The sequence below is a fragment of the Varanus komodoensis genome, unplaced genomic scaffold (genome assembly GCF_004798865.1).
Source record: "Varanus komodoensis strain SLA01 unplaced genomic scaffold, ASM479886v1 scaffold32, whole genome shotgun sequence".
Classification (NCBI taxonomy): Eukaryota; Metazoa; Chordata; class Lepidosauria; order Squamata; family Varanidae; genus Varanus; species Varanus komodoensis.
The window spans coordinates 81,822-101,081 of NW_025335798.1; the positions used below are offsets into that span (position 1 = coordinate 81,822).

General features: G+C 43.8%; 1 protein-coding gene and 1 pseudogene across 1 annotated transcript; both read left to right on the forward strand.

The window, feature by feature from the left end:
• The first annotated feature begins 5,094 nt into the window (after positions 1-5,094).
• LOC123027378 (olfactory receptor 8I2-like) lies at positions 5,095-8,013 on the forward strand. Its single transcript, XM_044438194.1, is given in 3 exon segments — positions 5,095-5,627; positions 5,629-5,970; positions 7,968-8,013. Coding segments are annotated over 3 exon segments (921 nt in total).
• A 3,113-nt stretch (positions 8,014-11,126) lies between these two features.
• LOC123027519 lies at positions 11,127-12,226 on the forward strand (annotated as a pseudogene).
• The last annotated feature ends 7,034 nt before the right edge of the window (positions 12,227-19,260 follow it).

Genomic DNA, 19,260 nt, shown 5'->3' on the forward strand with positions numbered 1-19,260 from the left:
AAAAGAACATAAGTTTTGGGATCAAAACAGACTCATCAGAACTGTTTGGAAACCTTGCTGGTGCCCTTGCACCGTCTCCTATCCCATGCAGTCTTTTCTGTAGTAGGGTGTTATGAACCTGGGTTTCAGGCAACAACTGAATCCTCTACCTCTTCAATAACTTATCACATCTGACCCTCTGAATTGTCCTCTATTGCTCCTCGTTTTCTTCTGCTGCCTTCTGACTCTGTTGTCCCTTTATCCATCGGTGTATTTTAATGCTGCCTTTGTGTGTTTGTTTAACTTTTTCATGCTTGCATTTCCCATGCCGTTGTACATTGGAGGTACATTGTACCTTTCAAACATGGAAGGTTACCGGCAGCATCCCATTTAGTGTGGGGAAGAGCAGAGAGGCCAGGATTGCCTTTGCCCTCTCCTCACTCTCAAGAACGTTCAGAGAGCCCTTTTTGGTCATTGATATTTCTCCCTCCTCATGAGGAAGATGGGCTCAGGCAACACCTGGATTTAGCAGAAGTCAGAATGCCCCACTCTCCCTTCTCTACCCTCTGGACCTGTTCCAAAGACAGCCTTCAGCCTTCGGAAGGCTTTTCCAAGGTTGCAATGGGAATTCTGTCTTTTCCACTGGCAGGCCAAACCTATTAGCCATAGCACTGTGCCCTTAATATTTGTTGTGCAAACCCTCTCAAGGCTTTTTTTTTTTACAAAACCCAGGAGCCCAATATTATAAATAAGTAAATTTTATCTGCCAAATGTGATGTGCAAAAGGACTATAGCCACCATGAGAGGCTTGTAATAGAAAGACTAGATTGGATCGGATTTTGAAAAAGTCATGTTTTAGGGTATTAAAATAACTGTTGCGTTAAAGGCCATGCAATTTTGCAGGAATGGTTAAGGTGTGTGGATGAGTTTCAAACAAATCATAGAATATTCAACATTTAACCTTTAACTTTTTTACCAGAATAATTACTAAATGTTGCTCCCAGTTGCACTTTTGAATGAATTGTGTCAAAAACCTTAGCTCTGATCCAACAGACATATGCAGAATGGATAGGCCTGTGCATGCAATATTTGTGTGTAAAAATAAAATAAGACTGAACAGCTGTTTGGTGGGAAAGATGGAACAGACAGGCTAATTCTAGAATCCCTTAAACTTCCAGAGACTCCTTTCATAAACTTCCTTATTGTGTTCTACATGTTATTACTCGAAGAAAGGAAGTGTGTGTTCCCATCCTGCTAGGGATACGCAGGCAGTCACCTGCATAAACCCCCAACCTGGGTTAGGGCACTGTTATCACTATTATCATTGTTTTTGTCATCATTTGTATTCACCCAATAGCTGCATCTCTCTGGGAAATCCACAACTTAGTCACTGGCTTTAGTAGGGATATTGGAGAAATCTGCAGTGGACCGAAATAAGTGCAGACTTCTGTCGATCCTGTTTGTGAATTCTGCAGAGCACCAGCTTTTCCCAAGTCACACAGATTCAGCAAATGAGAAGACCAGTATTTTGCTTCTAGGTGAATTTATGTGCATTAGCACATTTGTACAAGTACACAAGTGCACATTAGCATTTACATGAGTTAGCACAAGAAGAATGAAAATCTGGTTTCAAGTAATCCAATTTCATCAATGAGCAGAAGATGAAACAAATGATACCTTACAATCCACAGAACGCAGACAGAATGGATTTCACAATGAGCTTACAAGCAAAAGAATATCAATATACATTATAAAACTGTATAGGTTATCTCTGGCTGTGGATTTTATTATTCCTAGCCAATGGGTATTTTTATGGAAAGGTGAGACTGTTATTGTTGGTGCTATTAAGGCAATTTAATACACAGCTATACAACCATAAAAGTGCAGGTCTTATGCACTGATATAAAACTTCTCTTAATTTCTTGAGGACTAAAACATAGCCAGGATTATATTTTAAACCCCTAAAAGCTCAGTGCAATTCGAACAATGTACAGAAGCAATTTGTGCATAAGAACACAGCCTGAAAAGATATGAGAGGTGGAAGCTATCATTTTTAACATGATCTCTGCTTCCTTTGGTCACAGTCTACTTTGAAGTATACATATGCTGGAAACTTTCAGAACTCTTTCAAATGGCAACTGATCCTGTAATAGGACCTGTTATCCACAACCAAGGATTTGCTGTCCTGTCGCCAGATGTTTCTGCGGCCCCCATGGCGGAGAGCATGGCCACACTTCCACGGCTTTGCAGTGACCACCCAAGCACCAGTGCATCGCTTCCTCTTGCACTCACAACTGGCCAGTGATTTCCCAAAAGCCTACAGGCATGCAAAATGTTTCAATTCTACTTCAAAATCAGCCTGAGTAACTGACAATCCTGCAATCAATTTCTCAAGACTTTGAAGGTAATGAAGATAATGAGCCGTCTTAGTGCTGCACAATTTTTCCCCTCTGTGTGTGTGTGTGTGTGTGTGTGTGTGTGTGCACATGCACGTGCATGTGTGTTTGGAACTTCAGAAGCCTCCCCTGTGTTTGCTAGAGCAAGTGAAGATAGCCCAAGACATGGATAAATACTGCTGTGCCATCAAGTCCCTTCTATGTATCTGGGGCTTTACATGCCCTGCATTTTAACAGACTTTTGGCCTAGATTTTGGCCTAGGCGAACAAAAGTAGAGCTGCTTCACTTAGAAGCTGTATAAGTATGGCTTTATATTTTATGTAAATTGTCCTCTTTTCCTCCACCTCCTTCTGCCCTCTCCCTCTCTCACATAAAAGCATACACTCAGCCTCAGATTGGAGTGCGGGGATATTATTTCTATTTTCGGACAATGTCCAATGGAAATCAGTGAATGCTACAGATGATGAAGACAAGTCACTCTCATCCTGAAAATCTACCTCTGCAATCTTGATCACTCTTTGATCTTGCAATAAGCAGGAAAGCACCACAAGCCCCATGTGCCTCAGCTGGACAAGAGGTGCCTTAATCAGCTTCTCTGCCTGTGGAATGTACAGCACATTGTAAGCCATTGCTTGGGAAATGCACTATTTCCATCTAGATGTGGAGATGTCTGAGTGAATTTTGTTTTGAGGAAAGAATAATGTTTTGGCTTATATGAGTTAAAAGCTTCCAGGCTGCTTTTCCTTTGTGGGGGAGCAGGAGAGAGGTCGTGAGCCAGTGAAATAGAAGTCACTTGAATTTGGAAGCATTGCTTAAGGGTGGAGCTGAGACCGAATATCAAAGTCTAGTGCTGCAACACTGGGTGATCTAAGTCAGAAGCAAATAGTTTGCAAGGCTTTTATATGCTACAAAGAAAAACAAACTACCATTTCAGAAAGTCTAATAATGGATAAGTTTGCCATGAGGAGCTAGGGATATTGCAGCAAAGAATTGACTACTTTCCCAAGAGCATCACTTCTCCCTTGTTGCATTAGAGACCTGAACTTTCAGATGATTCATGATATAGCTTGATGGGAATGGGGTGGGTTTATGTGGACTGGTTTAACAGTCAAATACCCGAACATTTGTAGTAAGAACTAGAAACTTGAGTAGTCTGTATTAGATTTCCCAAACTGACAATCAATGGATAATGGAGTTCTCTGCTAGACAACAAGCCCTAAGCCTTAGCCAGAAGCAGAGCAAACTTCCCAAGCCTGTTTCTCACTGCTGATGCAGCTTCTCTGAACAAACATGATGACCTTCCAGAGCCCAAGGTGAGCTTCCTCTTTCTTCATTCTCCGTGTATGTTACTGGCCTGGCTGGGTGGCAGAGAGACAGAGCGGTGGAGCAAGCAGACCATTCTCTCTGCCTGAGTCCTCCCATCTGGAATACGGGTGGCAATAATACTGACCCACCTGATCACAGCCCTCCCCAGCCTAGCTCCCTCCTGGTATTTGGACTATAGCTCCCGGCCTTCTTGACCATTGGCCATGTTGGCCACACTAACAGGAGCTGAACTTGAAAACATCTGGAGGGAGTCAGGTTGGTTGCTGTGGGCACTACAGCTGCACATGATGCACTCTGAACTCTTGAAAGTGCCATCCAGGTGGTCACGATATTTTGTCCATAGCTTTTGTGTGAATGGAAACCCAAGGTTATTTTCCATGATGAAACTAGTGCAGATTTATGTACGTAGTTCAGAGGTAGTTTTGCTCATCTCAATGCCATCTATATCAGCCTTCTTCAACCTGCTGCCCTCAAGATATTTTGGATTACAACTCCCAACCACCATGCTATCTGGAGATGATATGTATTGTAGTGCAGGACATCTGGAAAGCATCTGGTTGGAGAAGAATGGTTTATGCTGACTGGCAAGAACTCTCCCTGGCGAGGACTGAGCCCGGGATCTTTGGCATGCAGAGCAGATGCTCTGCTGCAGCCTTTCCCGTTCTCTTGTTAGCACACAAACAGGGCCTGGCCTGGCCTGGCCTGGCCCGGCCCTTTGGGGGGCCGCATCTCACAGGATAAGTCGGTGCACCTTCAGATAGGACACGGAGCATGAGTTCCCTCAAGCGGAGACATCATGCATAGAACAAGAGCCACTGCGAGGGCAGAGGCGGCCACGGCCATAGAGGCAGTGGTGAGATTCAGGGTGGGCTGGAGCAGATCCACCGGAAGTGGCTGCTCTGAAGAGTGGGCTCAGCCTTCTAGATTCCAAATCAGATATGATCTTGTCCCATTTGTGGATGCAATTGTGTGGCTGGATCTGTACGAGCTGAATGTGTGGTCTCTGGGTTGGATGCAAGACTGTGGTTCTGCCAGCAGAGGACAGATCTGGAGGGTGCTCAGCACCCTGAGTGCTGTGGTCCCATAGGCAGAACCTTGATCTTGGATCCAAACCCTTTCTTATGCTCGTGGCACATTGCGCTAGTCTAGAGGATGGCACGTTGAGAGGAGTGGCCTTGCATCATATGTGGGGAGGTCTACCTTCCCCGAGTTAAAATTCACCTTCTCCCACCCTCCCTGAGTACAGGCTTCATTAGACAGGGCACCCTGTCTGAGCCTGTTTCACTGCGACAGTTGAAATATCCGTGTGAGGAGTGGGTGGCTGGCATCACGGCCCCTTCCTTGCTCTGCGGAGCTCAGAATGCCGAAACAGCCACAGAGGGGAACTGCCCCATGGTGAGGGAGTTCGTTCCGCTGGGATTCGCAGAGGGTCCAGGGCAGCAGTTTCCCCTGTTTGTGGTGCTCCTCGTGATCTGCATCTTCACCCTGATGGGGAATCTGGGGGTGATCTTGCTAATCAGGGTCAGCAGCCAGCTTCACACTCCGATGTACTTCTTCCTCTGCAACTTGTCCATTGTCGATATCTGTTACTCGTCGGTCGTCACCCCAAGATTACTAATGAGCTTCCTAGCAGATGGGAAATCAATGTCCTTCAAGGCGTGTTTTTCGCAGCTCTACTTCTTCGTCGCCTTGGTGTGCACCGAGTGTTTCTTGCTGGCTGCAATGGCTTATGACCACTTCATGGCCATCTGCAACCCACTGCTCTGCTCTGCAGTCGTGTCAAAGAAGGTCTGCGTCCCGCTGGTCGCCGGCTCGTCACTCATCGGCTTCACAAACGCCATGATAACAGTCTGCTTCCTAAGCAGGCTGCAGTACTGTGGCTCTAACATCATCAGGCATTTCTTCTGTGATACCCCTCCCCTATTAGCTCCACGACACCGAAATGATCATCTCTTTCCTGACTGGGCTAACGGCGGCCGGCTCCCTCCTCATCATCCTCTTCTCTTACCTGTCCATCCTGTCTGCCATCCTGAAGATCCGTTCTGCTCACAGCAGACACAAGGCCTTCTCCACTTGCACCTCCCACCTTACAGCCGTCACAGACTTCTACGGGACTCTGATATTTACGTATCTATGTCCCAACGCAAGCTACTCCTTGGGTTGAGACCAAGCGGCAAGCGTGTTCTACACGGTGGTGGTCCCGATGTTGAACCCTCTGATCTACAGCCTGAGGAACAAGGAGGTGAAGGGGGCTTTGAGGAAATCCATGAGGATGAGACTCCTTCTCAGTGAATGCAGAAATCATTGAGCAGTACAAACTAAGTATGCAACAAAAATAACAACAAAAGTCTGTATGCTATGAACGCCATGATGCAATGCTATCTATTGCCGTTTTTATTCCAGGCTGGAAAGGAGCTTTCCAATGGAAGCCTATTTGGGAGATGAAGTTCAGCACCATGTTATCCTGAGGTCCCATAAAGCTTGAGATAACAGCTGCAAGGGATGAGCAGCCCTAATGGTTTAGGAGTCACCAGCCTCCTCTGATGAGAATAGAGCTTGAAACTTGTCTGGAGCAACCCCCTGCAGTGCAGGATCCCTGATTGAGAGCTGTTCGGCCTCTGCTCAGATACCTCCAGCAAAGGAGAACCTACCACTTGAGAAGGCAAACCGTTGCACTGCTGAATGTTTAACCAGAAATCTGCTTCCCTGCAATTTTCTCCCACTGCTTCAAGTCTGGCACTCTGGATGAAGAGCAGACAACTCCACTTTATCTTCTGCGTGACAGCAATCATGTTCTCGCCTCATCTTCTTTTCTTTGTGGGTCTGGAAACCAAGGGCTATGAGAAATGAATTGATGGATAGGAACTGAGTTAGGGTCACCCAGGCAGTTTCATGAGTGAAGACTGGGACCTGCCCACACCCCGAGTTCCAATCTGATACTCTCCTCTCTCTTTCTTAAGTTTTGGGTATTTCAGTGTTGGGTAAAGTGGTGGCTATGAGGGGAAGGGCCTTCTCGGTTGTGGCACCCCATCTGTGGAATGAGCTCCTAAGGGAAATATGTCTGGCACCAACGTTATACATGTTTCAGTGCCAGGTCAAACCAATCTTATTTTCCTGCCATTTTAATTCTTGATTATGCTATATGGGTTTATATTGGCTTTTAAACTGTTTTAGTACAGATGGAACGGCAGTTATTATTTTACTATGTATTGTTTTATTATCGTTTTATCATAAGCCCGTCCAATTTCATTGTTGTATGGATGTGTTATGATAGGAAGTTTGTTTTAAACCTGTTTTTAAATCAGTGGTTATCTGATAGTTTTAAATATATTCTGTACACCATTCTGAGAGCTTGTCTAATCAAATGGTATAGAAATACCTTAAATAAATAAATAAGGATGTGGGGTTGGAATCTATGTGTGAAGAGCTGTGCCTCTGGAGAAGAAAAGGAGACCTATCCCAACATTGCTGTTATATTGTATTTATCCTCTGCCTTTCTTCCTCTTACTAGGCACCCAAGGCAGCTTATAAGGTTCTCCTCTTCTCTTTTTTATCTTCACAACAACAACTCTGTGAAGTAGGTTAGAGTGTGAGTCTGTGAGAGGCCCAGAGTCACCCAATGGGCTTCATGACTGAGTGGGGACAGAACTGAGACCTCCTGAGTCCCAGTCCAGCATTTAACCCCTGCACCACACAGCTTGCAATGCCATATTCTACCTTTATGGAAATCATCCCACACAACCCACCACCGACTTCATAAATGAATGGGGTGCACAAACAAACTAAAAAAAAAGCAGGGCGGGGGGGGTTGTAGCCATCACATCTCAATTAAGCCTGAGTTCAGCATATTTGCAAGAATCACTTAAGGATGTCTCAGAGGACTAGCAGGTCCCTCCCAAAGCAACCAGAGCAAAGTAGAAAGAGACCAGCTCTGCCTGCATGTGAGCCCTTTTCAGTTTGCAAGCTGGGAGTGTTGCAAGGCTTTATAAACCTTAATACTACATGGGAAAAAGCAGACCCTTAATTATTAGTAAAGACTAATTCTGTGAACACTTACTGGGAGCAGGTCTTCCTTGAATGTACTTAGTGAGAATGAACACGTATAGAACCAGGCTGGACACTTGATTTTGAAAAGGCACCAGACCCTGTTCTCTGCTGTAGCATGTTCTAATAGTTTCGATATCTGGTGATGTTTTAAAAAATGATTTTGTGAAAGAGATGCTTACAATATCATAGGCAGCATCTCATAAATACGAATCAGCATGTTTTAAAAACTCATTCAACATTCTACTTAATTGCACCATAAGCTAAGCTTTTGCTAGAGCTCAGAAATTTTCATTCTGCAGGGAAGCAGAAGAGCCATTCTCTATGGGTCCACATGGAGCACAGCAAGTCTGACAACTTTTCAGTTTCTCATTGCATTGTGAAGACAAAGGGCTTCAGGCTTAAAGCTGACAATACCTAGCAAATATACTAAGACAGTAGGACAAGAGTAACTCCAAAATTTACTTAATGAACAACAGAACTACTCTTCTGAAAGCATCAGCAACTGGATCTTATGAAAGAGAACTGCCAGAGAGGGGAGCCACCCTGAAAAGGCTGAATTGCCTTAAAAGTCAGTTCCATCTCTGATGGAGGTGGTGGAGGCTTTCATGTGACTCTTCGCTACACCTCCATGTATTATTATTATTATTATTATTATTATTATTATTATTATTATTACATTTCTATGTATGAAGAGCTACATGCTGCGGGAGGCTCACTATTAAAGAACTACATTCCCAGTATCTAGAACTTGGCCCCAGCTTCTTTAATGCAGGCCAGAAATAAGTTCACAGCCAGTCAAACTCTTGCAATGCTAATGTGCTATGCCACAAACACCAACTTGATTCCATATTAGCAACCAAATGTAGTCCAAGCTGTTTCCTGTTAGGCTAGTTATGCATGGTAGCAAGGTCTTTCTGCTGTTGCAATGACGGTGACGATTTTCTGTACCTCCCAGTAGCTGAAGCTCTCTGGGCAGTTCACAATGATTTCTCACAAATACAGTGAAAATACAGATACAAGTATGATAAAAGGGGGCACCACTGCTGAATCAGCTGAAGCTAAGAGAAGGCATGCCAGGTCACAACCCCCTCCCTCCATGGGCATTCCAGATCTCTCAGAGAGTGGAATTTATGTTTTTAAAGGATCCAAGGAACAGCTACCATGAACAGCACCATAATGCCAGGGTAGAGTTTCCATTTCCCCACCTTCATTCAGGCCATTATTGATGCTGAGCAGAGATTCAAAGATAAAACCACCATAGCTGTATCAAATGGAGAGAAGAAAGAGAACTGGTTGGAACCAGGGAACTGATGGCACCTGCCTCCAAGGCACTGACGAACCCTTCCGGTAATTCCATGTAGATGTTTAAAAGCATGGGAGATGTGGTGGATCCTTCTGGAACCCCACAGGATAATTTCCATGGAAAAAGGGCAGAGGACCTTCCAGATCCACCTTCTGGGGTCTCTCAATGACCCAGGAATAGTATCGCAACCATGGATAGCACTTGCTCGCTGCCCCAGGATGACAGCATCCCTTCCCATGACTGGAAGGCATAACAGGGAAAATAATGTGCCCCACTCATCTTTGCCCTCCCCTTCCTTTCATCTGGCCTTTACCAGCACCACCGGGTAAAAAATCATCTCTGGGTCTCAGGTATCAACTTTAGGCAATGGGGATGGGGGTATATTCGATGTGAGAGGAGTAATCCCAAAATTAAAAAAGCCACTAGATTTCAAATAATGTTTATTGTTTAGTTTATTGAAGAAAAGGAGCAATGGGGGAAAGGGTTTTAAATCTGAAGGTATACAAAGCACAGAGACACATCCATGTAACCAACAAATTAAACAATCAGGGTTCAAGCTCATTTAACCAACTGTGTCCTTATTTAATCTAGACTCCTTCTCGGAGCAATGTGAACTATCATAGATCCAGCACTCTTTCAACCCCTTCTCGAGTCCCAGCAGCTCTGACTCTTTCTTTCCACTATGACTCTGGGTTCCAGCTCCTCCTCCTCCTCCTCCTCCTCCTCATTTTCCTTGAGCTGGCATGGTTTCTTTTCCTCCCATTAGAAGCAATGAGAAGGGAAACTTCAGACAGATGAGGTAGGAAGAGGTGCTAAAAGGACAAATAATTCAATATAAGCTAAGCCATACAATTGTCTGGAACAAAATGAGCATACTTTCCTTGATGAGCAATAGGCAGAGATGAAATGCCGTGTGGGGAGGGGGTTGGCATTGCAACAGTCTTCTGTGTAAGCTACTTATAGGAGCTGATCTTATGGAGGTAATAGCTTGTTTTTTGTTTACTGCTTTTGGCTATATTATTTCGTTTGCCTTTTATCAAACATTCAATTGCTCACACAATATGCTTGTCAGAAGCCCATTTTAATGGAGACTGATAAGGCTGTAAAGGTTATACCTAGTAATAATAACACTCATTGGTGACTTCAAAAAAGCCCAAATAAAAAGGGAAAAATGAAAAGGGGAAAAAGCCTCATTCTGCTTTCTTATGTTTCCACTTTGCTAAGACGCGCCTGGCAAAGCATAGGAAATGGTGGTCCATAAATCTCTCCTTCCTCCTCTTCTGTCCCTGTTTTGAATGCTGGTTCTTGTTGTTGGCTACCATGACTGCCATTTGCATGGTAGAAGAATGTGGTATAAATCAAAGGAAAAAATGAATAGGGAACCCTGTGCACTTTTAGATGAAAAAGTCCTAGCTGAAGTATTCTGGCAGCTGCAAACCCATTTTTCCCCATCTAAACATGCATAAGGTTGCACCCTGAGTAAACAGAACCTATTGGATGGAAAGAGAAGCGAGAGGACAGGTCGCCCTTTGCAACGAACCCAGACAAAATATTCTGAGGCACTTACCCTCTCCGTGGTTTGTATTTAAATCACCTCTAGGCCTGAAGTGTGGAGAAGTCACTTTAAAGCATAAGCTCTTTCTCCCCCACTGCGACACCCAGATTCTGCACACCGTTCTTCTGTTGTATTAGAACAATCATCAGAATAATGTTAATGGAAGGCACCCTGTAGGAGGGAGGTTGTGTAGGCCATGAGAACTGCAGCTCTTGCGCCAAGCCCTGAGGCTGCTGGAGGGTTACGTTCCCCCACAGGGATGTGAGGTCATTCGCATCACGGCTGTGGTTGTATTTTTCAGAAAGATGGAGCACACTGGCATCAGTCCACACCAACTGCAACCATGTGACAAGGCCGGAACAGGTCACAGGTCTCCCTCAATTCCCATCGACTGAACTTCCACCAGAAATCCACCATGAGAAGCCACAAGCAATAGAGGGCATAGCAGAAACAACCCCCACTGCTGCTCATTCTACCTTTCAGCTGTCCATCATCATATTCATCCTGTCATTATAGGAAATGCCTGAGGAAAACTATACTACTGTGACTGAATTCATCCTCCTGGGACTGACAGACAGGCCAGAGCTTCAAGGTGCTTTATTTGTGGTGTTCCTAATTCTGTACTTGGTCAGTGATAGGGAACCTGGGCATGATCACTTTAATTAGGGTGGAACCCCGACTGCACACGCCTGTGTACTTCTTCCTCAGCCACCTGGCTTTCTTGGACTTCTGTTATTCCTCGGCCGTCACCCCCAAGACCCTGACAAACCTCTTCTCAGAGAGCAAGGGCATCACCTTCGGCGGATGTGCCGCTCAGATGTACAGCTTCATCGCATTTGGACTACCGAGTGCTTCCTCCTGGCCACAATGGCATACGATCAGTATGTGGCCATCTGCAACCCCTTGCTGTATAACGCCATCATGTCCCACCAACTCTGCCTAAAGCTCCTTCTTGGTTCTTACATCTGTGGCTTTGCGATTTCCATGAGACACACAAGCTGTGCTTTCCACCTATCCTTCTGCTGCTCCAATGTCATCAGCCATTTCTTCTGTGATGTGATTCCCCTTCTCAATATCTCCTGCACTGACACCAGCATGAACGAGATTATTCTGTTTGCCTTCTGCATCTTTAACGGGATCTTCATCACACTGGAAATATGTATTTCTTATATCTACATTGTATCTGCCATCTTGAAAATCCATTCCGCCGAAGGCTGGCACAAAGCCTTCTCCACCTGTGCATCTTGATGGTTGTTGTGATATTTTTTGGAACGGCTGTTTTTATGTACATGCGACCCAGCTCAGACGCCTCACCAACTGAAGACAGGGTTGTCTCAGTCTTTTACACTGTGGTGAATCCCATGTTGAATCCTTTGATCTACAGCCTGAGAAACAAGGAGGTGAAGGATGCCTTGAAGAGAGTGTTAAGCAGGAAAACTTGGTTCTCAGTGCAGAAAGATTCTGAAAGGATTAAAACAACTGCTGAAGATGCCTCGATGCTTTTGGCTGATCTTTTTCACTACTTTAAAAAGGTCTTACTTGTTGCTTATTTGTTGTTATATCTGTACCAATCAAGGTGGTTTACAAGGATTTCAGAAAGTAAAAACATAATCAGATAAAAACATGAATAAATGTTTAAAATAACCTTTAAAAACAAAATTAAAAACTCCTTCCTGAATGCACAAAGAGTGAGGACCAGTCACAGCTCCAAAGGGAGTATTTTGCAAACTTTGGGAGCAATACAAGAAAAGGCCCTCTCCCATGTGCATAACAAGTGGGCCTCTTCAAGCACAGGTGCCTTCAAAAGGGCCTCTCCTTCTGATTACACGAAGTAGACAGATTACTAATGAATGTGCTCCCTCAGATAACCATTTATAAAGCTTTAAAGGTTAAGGTGAACACTTTGAACTGAGCCCAAAGAACAAACAACTTTGTTGCATGGTGTCAGCCTCTTTGAGTTTGTATAAGAAAAAAGTAGGATAGAAATCTAATAAATAAATCATTCATTATGTCTTGACATACATACATACAGCAATAATTCTCAGATTTATCATTTATCTGCCACATGGAATTCCACTGAGGTTTGTTAATGCAAGTTTGGGAAATTCCAAGCGGTGGGGCAACCAATCACTACCCTGGAACCGCTGCACACATCACTGCCAAAAATGTGACTGCTGTTGAATTTGTGATAGGACTCTAAAAATCAAAACAAAGAGACAGAGAAGTGAGGCACACAAACAATTCTTCTTGTCTCATACTCTAGGGAGGCTGTTGGGAACACAACTCTGCTTCTAATTTTAATATCACAAACCCATTGCTTTCTTTAAACATTGCAGAAGGCACGGATTAATGGGGTCATAAAATCAGTAAAGGGAGCACATGTCACCAATGGGCTGTGTTACCCAGCCTGATCAAATAGGTGCAAGTTTGTTTTCCACATGCCCTGAACACAGGAATTGGCTTGGGGAAAAATAGGTGATAGCATGGGCACTTCCTGGAGAATGCCCTGGAGCTCTGAGGATTCATGGGGGGCATCCATGCATTTATGGGTGCTTCACTGAACTCTGCTTTTCTCCTGAATTGTAAGGTGCCAGGGCCATCTTTCTCAGTCCAGGGCGAATCCCCTGCCTCAGGTGGCAGATCTGGAAGGGAGGTGAATCTCACGTGTCCCACCACCAGGAGGGCCATAGGTCCCAGTGGCCACTGCCCCGTGCCTCTGCAAGCGAGACGAACGCTGGGCAGTCAGTCCAAAAAGCTCATTGAGCAAACACTGCTTGTCCATCCCGGGCCTCACTCCAAGGCAGGCACAGCTCAGTGGCTGCTCTGAAGAGCCGCCCCAGGTATTCTCCTTCTGCAGCCATGGCTGCAACAAGACAGGCCCAGCAGCACAGCTCCCCAGAGTGCTCTCCACCTGGCATCTTGCTCTAAGGATTCCTCAGCGCAAAGTATCGCCTGGGCAGCTACCAGCAGCCTCCTGGTTTGGCTGTCAACAGAGCCCACCTGACCCAACTGCTTACTCTGAGGGGTACTTTCTGAGAGCAAGACGTTGGTGGAGAGCTAGCCCTGGAGGCTGCCAATCTTGCCATGGCCGCCCCCCGCCCCCACCATTGCCTTCCTCCCAGGAAGGACTTCTTAGAGTAAGCTACTGAGGGGAAGGTGAATGGTGTGGGAAGTGGGGATTGTGAGAAAGGCCGAAGCAGCTTCCACCAACAATTCCAGTGTCTCCTTGCCTTCCCCACCCCTAGCAGTGGCAGTTCTGGTGCCTCGCGTTCCTCACCACTGGCAACATTGCAGGGTAGAGCTGAAGTCCTGCTTGATACAGAAGAGTGAAGAGAGAAAGGTGCACAAATAAACCACAGAGTCTCCTGATCTGAAGCAGGCAAGCCCAGCTGCACTACTAAGGGACTGTAAGAGTCAGAAATGAAGAGCCACAATGTTTAGCCCCGGGTCTCCTGAAACACATGGTGGGGTTCTGTGCTAGTTGGCAAGGAGACTACAGTCAAGCTCTCCCATTATGAGAAATTTGGGAAGCAGTGACAGATTTGGCATCCTCCCTAGGCAGGTTACAGGGAGTCACAGAGGACACAAAGCAATCTGGAAATGGCCTAAATCATAAGCCATGCCAGCTGCCCAGATGCAATTGCCCATCCCTTCGCTTGATTGGTGCAGGGCACAGGTGGCCTTCTGCCATGAGCTGAGGGCTACAGTGAGCCATCCCTGGAACCCCACAGAGATTTCCCTGCCATGCTGGTGTAGCCAATGCTGAACTTCCTGCCACCCATGAGTGCTGCTGGAAAACAAGAACGGTGCTTCCTGGAATTGCCTGGGAGCAAATGCTGCTTATAAACGAGATATGTGCCCCCCATGCATCTTGTTTTCAAGAAAAGTAATGTGGGGCATTCTTTCCTATTCACAGGTGGCCAAGAAAAATACTAAGGTCAATGCTATCAAAAGCCACCGAGAGGTCCAGCAGAAGTGACAGGGACACACTCCCCCACACCCTCACCATCTGTTTCCTGGTGTAAGTCATCCACCAAGGCAACCAAAACTATGTCCCATAACCAGGTCAGAATCCAGAATGATGTAGACCTGGATACTCAGTCTCATCCAGGAATCCCTGGCGTTGGGAGGCCATCAAGTGCTCCAATGCCTCACCCAAAAATGGAATATTGGAGACTGGCCAATAATTAGCCAAGACAGTGAGACCCAGAGAGGGCTTCTGCAGCAAGGGTCTCACCAGGCCTCCTCCAGGCAGGTTGGGACCCTGCCTTGACACACCTGGCCAGTCCCCATCTGGCTGCTTTTATGAGCCAGGAAAGACAAGGATCCAGAACACATGTTTGTTTGTTTGTTTGTTTTTCGATTTATATCCTGCCTTTTTCCTACAAAGGGCTCAAGGCAGCTTACAGCATTCACCTCCTCCATCTTATCCCCATAACAACAACCCTGTGAGGTAGGTTGGGCTGAGAGTCTGTGACTGGCTCAAAGTTACCCAGCTGGCTCCATGGCTGAGCAGGGACTAGAACCCAGGGCGTCTGAGTCCCAGTCCCAGGCTCTTAACCACTACACCACACTGGCATGTTGTGGCTCTCCCATTTCTTGAACCATCAGCTATAATCCTAATGGCATCATTTCCCCAAATGCAAATGAGGTTTCTTGTGGGGCTTCTATGGGCCAATTTTTTTAGAAGTATATTGCTATGTATTTTGGGGTCAGTCTAAATTACCTTTCAGAGACCCCTTATAACTCAGTGCCTCTGATCCCAAAGCAATTCAGGATTCTTACATACACACACATGCTTCTGAACTGGTGGTTCTCGTTCTGCTAGAACAAGGGAAGGGGCCAAGTGAGTCCTTCGGGTAGCAGGGAGTCAGGCTGGAGAGAAGGAGGAGGTGAAGAGGACTTTGGATCCCTGAGGTAAACACTAGAGAGCCAAGAGAGAAGCAGAAGTCTGAAGGGAAGGTAGATTTGAACACTCATCCTGAACCCAACATAAATAAACCTTTTATGAAAAGCAACGGCGCACACCTCCAATGTCCTCCTTCTTGGAAGACTGAAGTCTGAAGTCTCAGGACACTGGAGGCAGAGAAGCATAGTGCAGAAGCATAACCATAAACCTCATGGGTAGCTGTAAAACAGAATAGTTAGCACAGAAGAGCAGAAGATTCTGCATCTTGAGTCTTGAGTTGTAAAGGGACAAAATTCAAGGTTTTTACCTTGGAGCTGGAAAGGACTGGGAGCTTGATAGTAATGTGTTAAAAGGAAGATGCCTGGTTACTTGTTTCTGTGTTTTCCAAAAATCTAAGGAAAAACAACTTTCATTCAAGAGGGTGGAATAATGATACATTATGGATCTAATTTGCAAATTAATCTTTTTCATAGCGATTGATCAATCAGGCAGCAGACCAGCACTCTGAATAAGCTGAAATTTGATTTGATACCACTCTGGTCCTCAAGCCAATTGTTGTAAGGTAACTTCATCAACTTCTTTCTGAAAGTCAGCACAGTGGCAGTGAAGTTGACAGCAGCTTCCATCTTTGGCACAAGAAAAAATGCAGGGAAAATAGGAACTGCGTCTTCGAAAAATGAAGAATAGCACTGCACATACTCTTAAAGGAGCATGGTAAGAAAAATGCATGAGGACTGGGGAAGTAAGTAATTAGATTAGGACTGGAAAGTCTCACTCATCTGTTCACCTGTGGAAAGCTAAGTATCTAGGTGAACAACTGAAAAAATCATAAATATTGTTGCCATTTTTTCCCTTTGAGACCACAAATGATTGACAAATGTAAGAGTAAATAAACATTGTGTGGGCTAATATTGTTGGCCGAGTTAGACAAGGAAAATTTATCTTCTCTGGGGCTTCCTTTTTCAGATATAGCTAGCAGTCTGGGCCAATATTATATGCACCACATTTATACATGTGCATAAACGTCTTTGTTCTATGGACAAAATTATGGCATGTTTTCATTTTTCAATGAGAACAGATGAGAATGTATCACCTTTTCTTTGAGCAATTTCATCCCTCAACCCAATACACTGTTCCTTTTATACTCTGATCTTTGAACATTTCTTGTAACTTTTGTATAAGCAAGATAATTAATTCAGTCGTTGATTTAAAATCTTTTATTTACCACCATCACTTTGATTTTAGTATTTGATATAATTCCCTTTAGGAAGAACATTTGATAATGTTCTTTCACACTGCAAACCTTTGCATATCTGCTTAGTGATAAATCCCACAGAGTTCCATGGTTGTTAATCATGAATACATAAGTACAGGATTACAATGTAAAGTTTCTAATTCTTTTAACGACTGCAACATAGCGGCCATTTTGATATGCTGCTTTCTGTATGTGCACTTACAGTTATATTTTTTCAATGCTTGAGTTGGCTCTGGATTAAACTACACTTATTTGTAGATCCACTAAGTTAACTCCCATTAATTGCAATGGATCTAGCCTAAGCAACATTGAATCCGTATCCAACCTGGACTGCAAGATGGGGACTCAGGTGACCTCAGCTCAACTGGGTGACTTTAGGCAGTCACAAACTCTCAGCCCAACTTACCTCACAGGGTTGTTGTTGTGGGGATAAGATTGAGAGCAGGAGGAGGAGAATGATGTAAGCTGCTTTGAATTATTTAACAAAGAAAAGGGCAGCATATAAGTCTAATAAAGAAACACCATTTCTCACCATTATTCATGTGCCTCATGCCAGTGCATTTCAGATCAACTGTATATGGATCAAATGCTTTTCTTTACTTTTGATCTGATTTATATGGCAGTGTATCATGGTTTATCCAAAACAGATAAGTGTGGTCAGAGTTCATCAGTGGGGCACAATCCTGCCCATGGGTGTCAGGGGCATGCTGGAAATTGCAGGACTTTTTTGGGCTAAACATTGCACAAGATTATACCCTTGGTGTGCTATTTCTGCCTAACTTCCAAAAACAAAAACAAAAAAAAAATGGTAGTGATGAAGGGAGCAATTCTATACATACTTAGCTGGAAATAAGTCCCATTGAACTCAATAGGGCTTACTTTTGAGTTGACATATATAAGATTGTGTTTATAAATGCATGAAATAGGATAATGCTTCAGTATTTTTTTAGAAAATATTGTTCATGGATTCTAGTGAGTAGCAACATCTTTCAGACCCTGATTCATCCCTATTTTCACTAGAAGTAAGCAAATGCACATAATCACTTTGAAGAATCTTTGTTTAAAATCTCTTTATGTACCCACACATGCAAAAATAATCCACACAATCAAAATCATTTTGTGAGCATAAAAACTGAATGGATTTGGACTGGACTGCATTTATCAAATGCAGTTCGATTGTTACTACACTCCTAGCTTATACCACATTTCCTGCATCTCCACCCAAACAACTCCAGACAATTTCATGGCCAACACAAAATGCAAAACATGTTGGCTGAGACAAGAAGCCAACATATGGTAGAACTGAAACAGTCATAAAATTGATTCAGCCAATGAGACCTTCTTATATCAGTGCCTACTATCTGAAGAGCACCAGGTTACAGAACCCTGGCCTACATAATTACCCCCATAATTACATAATTAAAGGAGTTATAAAAAGACCACCAGGGCCCAACTGAAAGCAACATATTCCATGGAAGGGCCAGTGTAGATCTGAATTGGAAGGAAAGGGAGCAATTCTGAAGAAGCAGCAAGACAGAGAGGAGCCATCCATCTGGGTGACTAATTTGAATCTTGTTCTTTGACAGAGGAGGCCACCAAATAGATTAAAATCTCATCAGGAAAAAAGTAGAGGGTAACTTTTATTTTTACTTCTTCCAGGTTGGAAAGGAATGTTGAATTATTGCATGTGTGAAATTTTGTGTATTTGTTTGTTGTGTGTGTGTTTGTTTCTTTTTATTTATTATAAGTCCTTGTATTGATTAAAAAATAATTGGGTTGCATCAGGATGAAACCTGCAATCCTATTATTATTTACTTGCAAACTCAGTGGACTCACCTGTGACTGCACATACATAGGATTCTGCTGTAATTTAACTGGCATTAGAGCCAACTGAAATCAATGGGAAAGGATTCTCTTGACTCAGATTTTGATTTCAGTGGGAACTAATTTAGTAAACTTAATCTGGATCAAAGCTGTAGTTTCAAGAATTGCAACTGCAGTGTTTCATCAATAATCCAGATATTTCAGAACAGATGGCAAGAAAATTACCAATAAAAATAAGAGTAACACCAATGTACCTTTTGTCCTATGTGATGCATTTTTAATAAAATCATCTTCAATTGCATATGATTGGTAACCCTTAAGCATCATTTTAAAAATAATTAGAGTTTGGAAGTATTGGCATTAGAAAATGTATGTGTCAACTGAGTCTTTAAAGAGGGAAAACAACAACAGTTTGACTGTAGTCTCAGTACAGTTGCTGGCATATTTGTTTCAACAGTATTTGAAAACAGAATGTGTGCAGTGCTGATTTTGTTTGGTAGTGAAGTACCACCAGCATTATTAAATATTATCATTTATTGGGTTCTGTTTAAAAATTAGAATGATAATATAAAAGAAAAATAAAGAGCATGCATGCTGAGAAAATTGGGATGAGAGTGAACATTCATTCTATACCTTCTTGGCAAAAATTATTTCTTGGTGACTGC